General features: G+C 30.5%; 3 protein-coding genes across 7 annotated transcripts; 2 read left to right on the top strand and 1 right to left on the bottom strand.

Moving 5' to 3' along the window:
• Positions 1-264: 264 nt before the first annotated feature.
• Positions 265-2,888, top strand: LOC107071551 (uncharacterized). Its single transcript, XM_015330631.2, has 8 exons — positions 265-591; positions 709-884; positions 1,001-1,110; positions 1,176-1,652; positions 1,735-1,798; positions 1,873-2,044; positions 2,128-2,314; positions 2,406-2,888. Exons 1-8 carry the CDS (start codon positions 304-306, stop codon positions 2,669-2,671), a joined length of 1,740 nt encoding a protein of 579 aa, XP_015186117.2. The 5' UTR covers positions 265-303; the 3' UTR covers positions 2,672-2,888.
• Tbc1d8-9 (TBC1 domain family member 8/9) lies at positions 2,694-13,373 on the bottom strand. Of its 5 annotated transcripts, none has more exons than XM_015330625.2 (20): positions 13,241-13,373; positions 11,702-11,765; positions 8,873-9,039; positions 8,469-8,642; positions 8,276-8,372; positions 8,014-8,203; positions 7,821-7,897; positions 7,694-7,750; positions 7,413-7,617; positions 7,127-7,326; positions 6,744-7,033; positions 6,470-6,673; positions 6,037-6,368; positions 5,793-5,948; positions 5,529-5,714; positions 5,252-5,440; positions 4,678-4,840; positions 4,250-4,585; positions 4,055-4,170; positions 2,694-3,970 (listed from the first exon to the last, which is right to left on the bottom strand). In XM_015330625.2, exons 1-20 carry the CDS (start codon positions 13,338-13,340, stop codon positions 3,752-3,754), a joined length of 3,522 nt encoding a protein of 1,173 aa, XP_015186111.1. In that variant the 5' UTR covers positions 13,341-13,373; the 3' UTR covers positions 2,694-3,751. The 5 variants fall into 5 exon arrangements, with proteins under 5 accessions (XP_015186111.1, XP_015186112.1, XP_015186115.1 ...); XM_015330626.2 differs by having other exon boundaries at positions 4,250-4,516; XM_015330629.2 differs by lacking the exons at positions 11,702-11,765; positions 13,241-13,373 and adding an exon at positions 9,657-9,899.
• Bug22 (cilia- and flagella-associated protein 20) lies at positions 9,906-11,409 on the top strand. Its single transcript, XM_015330633.2, has 2 exons — positions 9,906-11,013; positions 11,099-11,409. The coding sequence occupies exons 1-2, from the start codon at positions 10,738-10,740 to the stop codon at positions 11,402-11,404; spliced, it is 582 nt and encodes a 193-aa protein (XP_015186119.1). The 5' UTR covers positions 9,906-10,737; the 3' UTR covers positions 11,405-11,409.
• Positions 13,374-13,382: the final 9 nt, after the last annotated feature.

Raw genomic sequence — 13,382 nt, 5'->3', positions numbered from 1 at the left:
CCAAGATTTAATATTTAAATAGTTAAGAAAAAAGAGATATTTAGAATTTATGGAAAAATATATAAATTATAATACGTGTATGAATAATTTTTCTAACGTAAAGTAACAGAAAATTGATATACAATCTTTTGTTTAATTAACAAAATAATAATTAAGTTTAGAAAGGAAAAAAAATGATCAGATTAGATAAAATACTAATCTTACTTTTGCACTTTTTAGTATCCATTCCAAATTATTGATCGGAACGTGTTAACTCGCGAGAAGCATGCGCGTATGTAATACCACGTATTTTTGTAAAGAAGGATGTACTACAAGGAATTATACGTTGTATTTATTAATGTTATTGCAATTTTTCACAATATAAATGGTGAAATTTCTTTAGTAAAAAATGAGGAACATATCAATGCAGGGAATAACGATGACACCTGTTTCAAAAGTTTCGACGTTCACACGAATAAAATTATCAAAACCGAAGATTCACGTGATCTTGGTGCAAAATATTTAAATGAAATGGACGTTGAATCTAGAGAGGAGTGTTTTAAATTTTGTTGTAATACAGATAAATGTGACGTTTTCATCTTTGAAGAGAAAGTAAGTATCAATGTTGAATTAGATATTTTCTATCAGTAGTTTTCTATTTGCTTATTCATTCATTTTGAAGAGTACGATGTAACGATGTAACGATGTAATGAGCATATCAACTTTTAGAAACCAGGAAGTTGTTATTTGTTTGAATGCGGTCCACTTCAAGACTTTAAATGTAAATTTACCACTCATGTTAATTACACGAGTGCTGTACGTACCAATTACAATATTCACAGTCATACTCAATCGGAGGAACAAATTCGACTTTCTCAACACGAGCACGAATTGAAATCATTGAGGTAGATGATTACATTTACATTTACATATTCAAGTTTCATATGTATATTATAATAATTATATCATTTGTATATTCTACATGAAATATTATTCATTTAGAATGGTTGAAACTTTACAGAAAACTTGCCGATACTCCACCAGTCGAATATTCCATTACAGAACATCCTGTAAAAGCAAGCGTTACCGTAATATCGCGTTTAATTTTAACAACACCATCACCTAAGCGAGGTAACATATTTTCTAATATTTCTACAAAATAATCTATTTAATTTTATAAACACAAATATATATAGGTTGTAGTCACAATCAGTATGAGTGTCGTTCGACTGGAGACTGTATAGCAATATACAATGTTTGCGATGGTATACCGCAATGTGCTGATGGTTCTGATGAAGCGGCAGACCTTGTATGTCCAACCGAAAAGCCAACTGTCTCAGCTTCAGTAGCCGCCATACAAGGACCATCTCCGCAATTACCTTCTAACGCTATCAATTATCAGCGTATGATTGATCAACACAAAGCTTTCGTACCAATTTATCCTCGTGGTCCAGAAAATAATGTTAAACCATGGGAATTACCAAGTATAACGAATCAAGTATTATCACAACCAGCAAATCGCTTATATCCACAAATGGAAATACCGCAAATGCAAAAGAATTTTGGTTTGCCTGCGTATCAGGGGGATTATCAACCGTTATATGAACAAAACAAAGATTCATACATTCCAGCAAATTCTTATCGAGAACAAAATAATTTTAATCCCTATGATCGTAAATATAACATTGAAAATATCTAATGCGATTTAGTAAGAAAATGTGATGGTATTATGTTAATACGATATTTTATTTTTAGAAAACCAGCCTCACATTTTTAGTCATAAAGGATCTGGTGTTATTAGAGAACCCGATGTAGATGGGTAATCAAAATCAAATCTTATTCAATTTCATTCATTTGTTTCTACTAATAAACTTCTAATCATTTGGATTTCAGTAATGTTTACGTAGACTTTAAAAATCCATCATCACATTTCTCATCGCCTAATAAAGTAATATGGCAAGAGACTCCGGTTCAACAAGCACCATCGATAATTCCAAAGCTTCCACAAAAATTGGTCAACCATTTAAACGAAGATAGCAAAAATACAGTATCACCACCTTGCGAGGTAAGCTAATATTTTTCATATATAATTGTGTCCATGACACATTTGTATAATATATAATAATATTGTATAATTAATTATTTCAGACTTCCGTACAACACACAGATGATACATTAGTAAAGGAGAGAGAACATGGTAAAGTAGATAAAAAGATACCAGAAGAAACATCGCATATTAAACTAGATAAACATAATATAGACAAATTCAATAATACAAGCAAAATTAACAATTCCAAACAACAAAATAATCATGGACATAAGAGTGAGATAACAGGTGTGAACATTTATCAAAGTCAATTATTATATATGAAAAATATTGTGATCAAGTTTGATTTGATTTTTAATTGGATGTACAATTTTTGTAGATCACAAAAGTATTATAGTTTTGGAGAATCATGTAAAGGAACACGAGAAAAGTGCTGTTGTCGCAGAGCATCTTCAACAAATAAATGACCATGACAATTTAAGACCAAGAGGTGCAGTTATTTCTTTAGCACTAGGATTAATAACAACAGCTATTACTGCTGCATTAATAGCTTGCCGATTACGAATAGTAAAAAGACGTGGACATCGTGGACATGGACCTTATGCTCATGACGCTGATTATTTAGTTAATGGAATGTATCTTTAAATTATATATCAAAGCAAGCCTATTAATAGTTTCCTACTAATCATTTTATTAATCATACAACAATTGTTGATACGTTTTCAAATGTCATCAATTTTATTTGATAAATTTGCAATTTCAATAGCGCGTCGTAATTGCAGCAGTCGAAAAATAAATCCTTGTTGTATAAGAAAATTGTGACAAATAAAATATTTTACACTTGTAATTGAATGAAATAATATTTATAAGTGTTTGCTTGAATTCTATTAGTTTATCTTGTGCTTATGAAAAATTGTTATCACTAATTTTATTAGTGAAGAAATATTTAATAAATCATTGTACTGAAATATTATTTTTTTAATGTATTACAAGACAATGTATGATAAATGATACAAAACATTTGCTTTAATTCATTTTTTCTTAAATATTTCTGGATTACATCACTGTTTTATTACCTGAGGCATTTTGTATTTAAAAAAAGCACTAATATAAAAATTATAGGACTGATATTTTTAATAGTTTGCTATTGTTATTGTACAAATGGCATATCATCGATTCTTTTCTTTTCTTTTTTTTCTTTTTTTCATTCCTTTATATCTTTGAAAACATAGGCCAACATGTCTATAGGTGTAATCCATCGTTAATAGAATATTATTTGCAAGCAATGTGCGTTTCTATGCATTACTTTACACAATATTATGTTAATTCCTTAGATTTGAAATCTACATGTCCATTGTAAAAGAGATGTACATACATCGAGCTTACTTCAATATAGAATATTTTATATTAAAGATAAAGATATAATATACTTAGAAAAAGTATTTGTAATGTTCAAATAAGAATACAGTACTTTATATAAACACAGTGTTACGATATCTAAATAATTAGATTCTCATTAGATAATCTCATTATTTTGTATCATCTATTTTTCACGATTCCAACATCCTGGTTTGAAATTGAATATAAGTGCTTATCTCTCAATTTTGATCTATGCAGAGACGTTGAAAATATTTCTTTAAAATACTTTAATATACTCGTTAAAATGTTTAAGACAATCTATCGCATAAAAAACTATATTGCACTTATGTTTCAATAAGATTTACATTATACATTTATTATCGGAGTATCGGACAAGGAATGAACGCGATTAAATCTACGATTTTTAAGGATTACCATTGCTTCTGCAAGATCGGCTCTTTTACTAAAAAAGTCGACTATCGGTGGACCAGTTAATGCAGATGCTAAAAATTGTTCAATAGTTATCGACCAATCGGGATCTGAACAAGACGACGTACTAGATGGATTTCCATTACGATCAGGTGACTAGAAAGATAAATTATTTTCCAAAACAAAATACATATATATATATATATGTATGTAAGATAATATAAAGAATATGAATCTTACAGTTGCAGAAGATATATGTTGCACAGCAGAAGCAGCTAACAATAAACTATCTTCTGATTCATCTCGACTAATATTTAACTTTTTCCCCACATCGCCTAGTTGCAATAAAAGAGTACCTTGGGAAAGTTTGAATAAGTATGTAACACTTCATTACACAATAATGAAACATTCATTATGCATTAAAAATAGGAATACCTATCGATGCTATACTATGATATGTCTCTTGTTCTTCTAATTGAGCTGGAAACATATCGTACAGGGTTTTCCATAATGCTATGAAGTGAGTTTGAGACATTTTTGGCACCACTTTTAAATCCAGAGGACTATCCCTTGATGCAATCATAGAACGTAAACTATCCATACTCTGTATTTCCCATGACTGATCACCGTGTTGACTGTTCATACTCGTTGATCCTGATAATGTACCAACTGTTGGTTCTTCTGCCACACTGACTGGCATTTCTAAGGAAGCCACACTCTGTTCCATACTATCAAAAAAATCTGTTGCTTCTGCTGCTACTTCAGCTCCATCTAACCAGTATAATCGCTTATACTTCTACTACTACTACTATGTACAACGATATTTCAACAACGATATTTCAACAATCAAAATTAATATTTACCTGAATGAGTAGGCGAGTCAAAATCAGCAGGTGTGAGAAGTGGTGGTAAATGTAGAGTATAAAGAAGTTTCAACCTTTGCGTTTGATCAGCTGTTGCAGTCATTCCAATAGCTTGCACTAATTCTCGGAAATTTAATAAACCATCACGGTTACGATCCATTAACTAAATATAGAAAACATTATTTACATACACTCTCAAAATGTATAATCACATATAATATAGCCGATAATAGTCTTTAATTGTCGTTAGAGGTTAGGTTTTCTTAGCTATTTACACAACCGTGAATTTTATTATATACAATTTACCTGTAAATAGAGAAACGACAATTAAAAACTATTATCGGCTCCCCACTATGTACACTAGTCCAATTAATCTTCATATTAATTATTTCAATTTTCTTATTATAATATTATTTATCGCTCTTTATCTATCTATCTATCACTTTAGCTGTCACTGCTAGCTGTCACTGATTGATCGATTGATTAATCGATTTATATCGATCTCTGTCTACGTCTCTTCCTAGGAGTGCGCGGCAAATTCAAATGACATTAATATTATATTATAATAACTTACACGAAATAATCGAGCTGAAAGAGATTCAGCTTGTGTACATTTACCCCATGGCGACAAACCACCAAATAATATTCTAAATAGTTCAAAGTCAATTTTATAAGCTTCATAGGGTGGTTGAGTAGGATCATATCTGTCAGGCTCGGATTTTCGTTGGCTCATTAATTCTTCTCTCACTAATGCCAACAGTTCCTATGTACATTCGAATATATTCTACATGTAATGAAATATTACATTTCATTATATTTATTATTATATATAATAAATATAAAAGTAATACCTGTAACTCCTCCATGGTCATATATTTATCTACAATAACACTTCTAATTACATTTTTTTCTATTCCTTCTTCTAAACTTTGAACTACCTTAAGCCTATGTTTCAGACGAAGCCTTTCGATTCCTCCAATGGTCAAGGAGCCATATCTTACATATGATTCGTGTATTAATGTTTGGACAGATATACTCTAAAAAAAAAAAAAAAAAAAACAAAAAATGTTTATACAATTTTTTCATTTTACCTTGATAATAGAAAATAAACTTACTTTATTAGATGTGGCATTATCAACTGGTCTAGGAAAAACGGGACCTTCGTTATTATAAACACCTCCTAAATAGTCTGTTAACAATTGCATAGCTTCTCCATCGTCACGACAATTAAGTAGTTTATCTTGATTCCATTGTAACACTGTTAATGCTATCTAATAGAAGAAGAAATATTTGTTTAGATTTCATTAAAATCAATTCTATTAAATGTAATTAGAAAATATAATTAATAATAAAGTTTACTTGGAATATAACTTTTGCTCCATCATAGAAAAAACAATCCATAATATTTACAGCACTACTTGTTGGCATGACACTTAAAAATATCGTTAAAAACCAAGATAGTGATATGACTTTGATAAGTCCAAGATCTTGTAACCTGGCATGCAGATCTGGTAAATATTCTGCAGCTAATTCTTCTAAGAGGCCTTGATCAACCAGAGCACCAACTACTCGTCGATCGTAATAATCAGGTAGTAAAGATTCACAAACATTACATAGCTGCCAAAAAGCAGATTCTTCTGAACAGTATATTAAAAGAACCGAAGCTACTATGTTCATAGCTTGACAATATCCTGTTGTATAAAAAAAATAAACAAAATCATGATCAAGATTAAATGTAATCAAATACATTATATTGAAGTATATAAATATTACAAATAATAATAATAATAACCAATTTGTGGATTTCTCCATGCATAAGCAGATAATACCCTTCTTAAAGCACTGATACCAGTATCTGATTGAAACGCAGGATGTTCCGGTAAAGATCTATGCAAATCTCTTTCTATTTCTTCATTAGCTTGGCAAGATTTGCCCAATGATTTATCCACCAAAGATTTATAAAGACCCGGATTGGTAGCCATCTCATTTAATGCACCTAATACAAATATGAAAGTTTAATTAATAGAATTCTTATATTAGAAGATGAATAACAATAATAAAATTACCGGAAAAAGTAAGCCAAACTTCTCCTCTTAAAGATTGTGGAATTCCTTGAATTACAAGCTTTGCCATTTCTACGGTACGATACATGGTAACACCTCGTCCATATTCTGCGAAATGAAGTTCCCATTGTTTTTCTTTAGCTTCTTGTTTTAAAGCTGCTTCAGTACTAAGCGGAGCTTTAAAAAGCGTCATTAATGGAGGTTGAGGTTTCCACGTTCCTACAAACTTTGTATCTTCAGAATTATTTAAACTATTTGTTGAAGTATTTTGCAAACTCAAGCTGCCAACACCTCTGTTCAACAAAACAATGAAATATATATATATATGTATAAATATATAATCAATATTATTTCTAATTGTTAAATGTTATTTTATTTAAACTTACGGATGCATTAATTTTGATTTAGCCAAAAGTTCAGATATCTTCTGAACTAAAAAAACTCTATCTTGAATCTGAGCGAATAAAAATGATGCACGCGTTGTAGTTACCAATATCGATTTCTCTACGGAGGAAGACTGATTTTCTGCAGATTCAACGAGTCGTACTTCTCTCAAAGGTATCACTAAACTTACTAATTTTCTTACCTAAATGAATGATTATATAAATACTTACAAAAATGCATTTCAATTGATATTATTTTGTTTTATATATAATATATATACTTATTTACCCTACTGTCAAATGCTAGATAGTTCTGCGAGAGATATATCTTTCCCCAAACATATCTTTTATTGTACGGAGTCCACAATGTTGCATCAATATTACCATCTAATTTTTCATTTCCTGGTAATCTAAATTGTAACCTGTATGCTTCTGAATGTGCTCGAGCATCAAGATCTCTTTTCAAGAATGATGGTTTCTTAGGTACATTTTTACTAAAATCAAATCAATTTTATCATTAATAAAATACTGATAATTGTATCAAGGTAATATATAAATGATTGAAAATACCTTAATTTATTCAATAGTTCTCTGTCCTCATTGAAACCACTCTTTTCATCAATGAGCCTATGAAAAATTATGCATACACTTGTACCAATTTCACCTATAATGGATGGATAAAAGTGCGAAAAAGTACCTTTTCATGGCGATATTCGTAAGCTGTTCCATTAACGAATATGTCTCCGATTTGTGTAGAAACATAGAAAAGTAATGCTTCAAAAGAAAAAGAAATAACAGATAATCTCTAGCAATGATACATTTATTGCACGAATTAGCTGAATGAATTATTTTGAAGATAACAATAATAACATGTAAAAAGAACTTTATACCTCTTTATTATCACGTGTTACGACATGTATACTATCTGGTATTAATATGGAATTTGTTTTACCCAATTCAATAATATCTGCCCATCTTATAACTAATTTTGTCTCTCTTGCTAGTATATAAGCATAAAAACACATATGATTTACAGACAGATATAGCCATCCTTGTCTAGGTATCCGAGATTTCCAATAGCTATTGATTCCATTAATATTTCATTATTTATTAATAAATTTGTTATTTGATTCATTATATAAGAATAAATACCTGCAAGAATAATAATTGACCAATTTGTCTTCTTTCGGTATGTTAAATAACTGATGAAATTTGAAAGATACTGTTTTAAATACAGCTGGATCTTCTTCTGCAAATAAACATACATTGTTATATTAATAAATAGATTAATTTCCATTTGCATTTAGAAATAATTACAGATAGATAATACGAAATAATAATTTACCATCAGCAAATTGACAATCTGGAATATTATTAGCGATAATGGATTGAATTTTACAACAAACAAATTCTGTTATATCTTCTTCGGTGTCAAATGATTGAAGTGTATCTATTAAATTCGAATGAAGCCATTCCCAATCTTGTAGAATTTCTTCGTGTGTCAAAGAACATGATATCTCTTGAAGTAAACAAGAACAAATATATTTGTCAGATTTTTACATAATAATATAAAACATTTTAAAACATTGTGTTTTATTTTGAATTTGAATATATTACTTTGTATTATAAAACAACGCATTACAATTATTTTTAATCGTATTGATTTATTGGAATAATATGTCACATATTTATATATACATATATATATATATATATACACACGCAGAGTATGTTTATAAAATGAATTACCCCAATAAACTTCAGACGATGGTGTTTGATGCAATATTCTAAATGGTGCTGGTTTAGTATCAAATACACTGTCCAATGTTCCTACTAGTATTGACGTAAGGCCTTTAGTTTTTCCATGACCTTTTCGACGTTGTAAAACAAAATATACCGTTGATTGTTCATTTACCCTGTTAATAAATTTATCGATACATTTTATTATGTAAATGAAGGAAAAAGTAGGAATGTAAAAGTAGTCAAATCGTTTGAAAAATGTGCTCATTTTTGTCCTCTCGAAATGTCAAGTACACACTTTTACTCACCAACACGTCAACTTCTTAAAACAACATCTGTCACGTTATATTAGAAAATAATGTAATAACTTTTCTAAACGATACCGCGTTCGTTTTATTTCAATAAAAGCAATATTGCAAATAATGCATATGGATATAAATATAATGCAATTTTTATTACGCTAGTATGATTCACTTTTGTACACAAACCATTCATATGTACACACATGTGCAATCGTATAGACGTATGTTTAAGAGGTTAATGCATGAAATAGATAAAAGAATAATTACATATTGTAACTTCAATATTGTTTCGTAAACCAAATGAAATAATAAAAGATATGTTCATTTTCAAATATAACATTGTACAAAATGCAAGAAAAATTGCAATATATTAAAAAGAAGAAACAATGAATTTCATTGAAAATACTAAAGATCTATTATCAGTTGTGTTTGACATATATTATAAATAATAATTATGGTCCGTCAAATGTAAAACAAACATCAAAGTTTACCACAAAGCATTAGCAAGTAGAACCTCCTTTGGCTTTACCCACATAGCGACTGTTTATTCATCCAGTATTAATATGGCACTAAGGCCACGATCCTAAATGTCTTTTTGTATATAATCTAAACAAAATTAAAGCAGTCTTTAGAAGCTTATTGTGTAAAAAGATTTGTTGAAAAATATAAACAACACCGAGCCACGAACTTTACAAAATTATCATTTTACCACCACCACCACCACCACCACCACCACTTACCATCGTCAGCTGCTGACCGATGAATATTTATCTGTGTGTACGGTTACCCGTGTAGGAGATGAATTTATCGATGTAGATGGCGCTACTGTCCAACTACCATCTTTGTTTTTTTATTATTTGAAATTAAACCGCGCGAAAATTTATTAATAGTATACATATAATCATTAAATAATTTTGCATTTAAACAAATTCAAGTACTAATATCAATTATATTGATATATATTGATTTCGATGTATATATCTGTTATTATTCATTACTTTTCCAATTGAAATTTTGTATATAAAATGTATAATATACAAAATAAATCTTTAAATTATGTATTTGTATTATTTCATTTAGTGTAATTATTATTTGATGGTAAATTGAAAATTGATATGATCATTTCGTGAAACTATTCACAAGTATAAATTTATCGATTGATATTCATTAGCATTGTAGCTAAGCAGTTAAAATACTGCACCGGCAATAGGAGTTCATACACACAACATACGCGTCAGTTCGTTCGAGAAAAGAAAATTCACCGAAAAAAACATATTTATTTGTAATAAAAATGTATGAATGTTAAGTGATCGTATAAATCTACTTGTCTACATTTGTGCAATCAACATGGTTTTCTTTCATTGATTATCCACAATAGAGAATTTGTCTAAAACGTGTGATTTTATAATGGAACAAGGTTAGGTTACTTTTTCCGAAATTTTCAACGTAATTTTAATACCTACGATAAAACATAGAACATTTTGAAGAACATTTTGAAGAACATTTTCAAGAGAACAACAAATATTTCTTGAGAATATTTTTGGTCCGGCAAATCTGTAAGAATCATTAAATATGTTCAAAAACACATTTCAAAGTGGCTTCTTATCCATTTTGTATAGTATTGGTAGCAAACCATTACAAATATGGGATAAAAAAGTGAGAAATGGTCATATCAAAAGAATTACAGATAATGACATACAAAGTCTTGTATTAGAAATACTAGGTGGTAATGTGAGTACTACTTATATTACATGTCCTGCGGATTTAAGAAAAACATTAGGAATTAAATTACCATTTTTGGTAATGATAATAAAAAACTTGAAGAAATACTTTACCTTTGAAGTTCAGGTAAAAATACACATTTGATAGAAATAATCGTAACATCTGTTAAGATTCTTCTAACATGCATTATGAAAAATATTTCTTATTTTAGGTTATCGATGATAAAAATGTACGTCGACGATTTCGTGCAAGTAATTATCAATCAACGACTAGAGTAAAACCATTCATATGTACTATGCCAATGAGACTAGATGACGGATGGAATCAAATACAGTTTAATTTAGCAGACTTCACTCGCAGAGCATATGGAACTAATTATGTCGAAACTTTAAGAGTTCAAATTCATGCAAATTGTCGAATACGTAGAGTATATTTCTCCGATAGATTATATTCTGAAGATGAGTTACCAGCAGAATTTAAATTGTTCCTACCGATACAAAATAAAGCTAAATGTTAAACGTATTAGGACTTTTTCACGCTGACCTATTTTGCACAATATTTTCATAATCATACAATATGAACATTTTTTATGATAACTGAAAATAGTAGTATTAATAAACATAATTATTTATAGAATTTTGTTTAAATTTGGTTTCTTTTTGAAAAGCTATATATTTTATACTATATTATCTAATCAATATATACTAAAGTTTCAATTATAAAATCAAATTCTCTCCCTCTCTATACAATATAACACACAATTCTATGAAATAAAAAAATGTACATTCAATCTTATATTAATGATTTAAAATACCTTATTATATCACAGTTTTTTAAGTTGCACGATTTTGATAGAGGACAAGAAAGAATCCTCCTACCTATAACATATAACAATTTCGATGAGAACTTTATTATTTTAGATTTTTCAAATGTAATAAAACTAACAATGTGATATAAAAGGAAGTAAAATGTAATAATAGGAGAGACAAAGAGAAATAATAATAATAATAATAATAATAATAATAATAAAAGTCTTAAACAATAGGGTAAAAAATAAAAGAATAGAGAAAAGAGTTTATTGGAAAGGGTGGAAGAGGTAAAAGCGATAGGGGAGGAGAAGACGTACGTGGCGCGTGTATTAATTGCTAATTATTAAGTATTGATTTTTTTAAACGGGACATATCCGAGGGGAGGCTGTTCGTTCGCGAATAACTGGGACTATTTTTCGCGCATAAGAGGGTGGATGTCGGAGGGGAAGGGATAAAGGGGTGAGAGATAAGGGAAGGGGTAAAAAGCACACGAGGGTACTTGTGTTTGGCGTAGGGATACAGATTCCGAAAAATGGCGGGAAAGATTAGAATTCGGCGGAGAAATTTCGAAAATTTGGAGGGAAAATTGTGAAACTCGCGACTTATCATCAAACCTATCGACAAAAAAACGATCCAACGAGATAAATCGTCGAAGGAATAAAACATTTTCTTTCGAGTGAATCGAAAAGGAAAAAAATGTAATAAAAAAAGGATCAAAGTCGCGAAGCAGGTAGAAAATGGCGGATCAATTAAGCAACCGCATCATTAAATTATATTCTTTATTTCCGACGATAGTATAATCTATTGACTAAAGGTGTATATACCTGGACAATGTTGAAAGATAAAAGTAAAGGAGAGATAAAACGAATGGAAAGGGTGGGGGATAGAAAAGGCGTGGAAAAGGGTTGTTTAATTGATGAAAAGAGGAAATGCGAAATGGTTTTGACTTCGAACGCGTGCGTCGCGGCGCGGCGCGGTGCGGCGCGGTACGGCGCGGTGGCGAGAGAAATCCATAAATAAAACAATCGGTTATATACATATGTTTTTCAAATCGACGAATGCTATTATATATTTTGTATCGAGCACTCGTTTCGGAGGTAGACGCCGACGCCCGGCGCCGACGTCGTTTTTAACGCGTCGACGAGCCGCGTGCTGTTAGTAATCTCACCCAATCCGAGAGACTCATAAGTAAAAAATAAAAAAAAAAAAAGAAAAATAAGAGGAAAAGGAAAACGGGAAAAGAGAGAAGAAGAAGAAAAAAAAAGAAGGATCGTTAGAATAATCAACTCTCTCTCTCTCTCTCTGTCTCTCTCTCTTTCTCTCTCTCTCTCTGTTTCTCTCTTTTTCTCTATCTCTATCTTTTGATGAGGAGAAAGAAGAAACGCGTTGGCACATCGTAAAGATGCAACGGTGAAAAACGTAACTGGTCCATCGTCTTCCGGGATTGAACGATTAATCGCGTCTACCGAAAAAAAAAGAAACAAAAGGAAGAGAGAGGGAGGGAAAGGGAGAGAGAAAGAGAGAGAAACAAGAGCGAAACATACCGAATAAGATACGAGGGGTGGAATATAAGGGGGTGAGAGAGAAAAAGAGAGATATGTTCGCTTTGCGGTGAGAGCACCACGCTTCGATATCTCGTCGCATCGTGCGGTGAGGGGAAGAGGATCCGTAGTGTCTTCCCCGTTA

Source organism: Polistes dominula, unplaced genomic scaffold, assembly GCF_049000335.1.
Source record: "Polistes dominula isolate Pdom_NZ unplaced genomic scaffold, Pdom_raw_medaka contig_84, whole genome shotgun sequence".
NCBI classification, from domain to species: domain Eukaryota; kingdom Metazoa; phylum Arthropoda; class Insecta; order Hymenoptera; family Vespidae; genus Polistes; species Polistes dominula.
This window is presented reverse-complemented; position numbering and strand designations above follow the sequence as displayed.

Coding starts and splice junctions, on each gene's coding strand:
- Bug22 (XM_015330633.2), top strand. CDS start 10,738: ATGTTCAAAAACACATTTCAAAGTGGCTTCTTATCCATTTTGTATAGT. Junction 11,014..11,098: donor ACTTTACCTTTGAAGTTCAG/GTAAAAATACAC, acceptor TTCTTATTTTAG/GTTATCGATGATAAAAATGT.
- LOC107071551 (XM_015330631.2), top strand. CDS start 304: ATGTACTACAAGGAATTATACGTTGTATTTATTAATGTTATTGCAATT. Junction 1,653..1,734: donor TAATTTTAATCCCTATGATC/GTAAATATAACA, acceptor TTTTATTTTTAG/AAAACCAGCCTCACATTTTT. Junction 1,799..1,872: donor AGAGAACCCGATGTAGATGG/GTAATCAAAATC, acceptor TTTGGATTTCAG/TAATGTTTACGTAGACTTTA.
- Tbc1d8-9 (XM_015330625.2), bottom strand. CDS start 13,340: ATGCGACGAGATATCGAAGCGTGGTGCTCTCACCGCAAAGCGAACATA. Junction 8,373..8,468: donor AGATTGTCAATTTGCTGATG/GTAAATTATTAT, acceptor GTTTATTTGCAG/AAGAAGATCCAGCTGTATTT. Junction 4,171..4,249: donor TCATAGTATAGCATCGATAG/GTATTCCTATTT, acceptor AACTTTCCCAAG/GTACTCTTTTATTGCAACTA.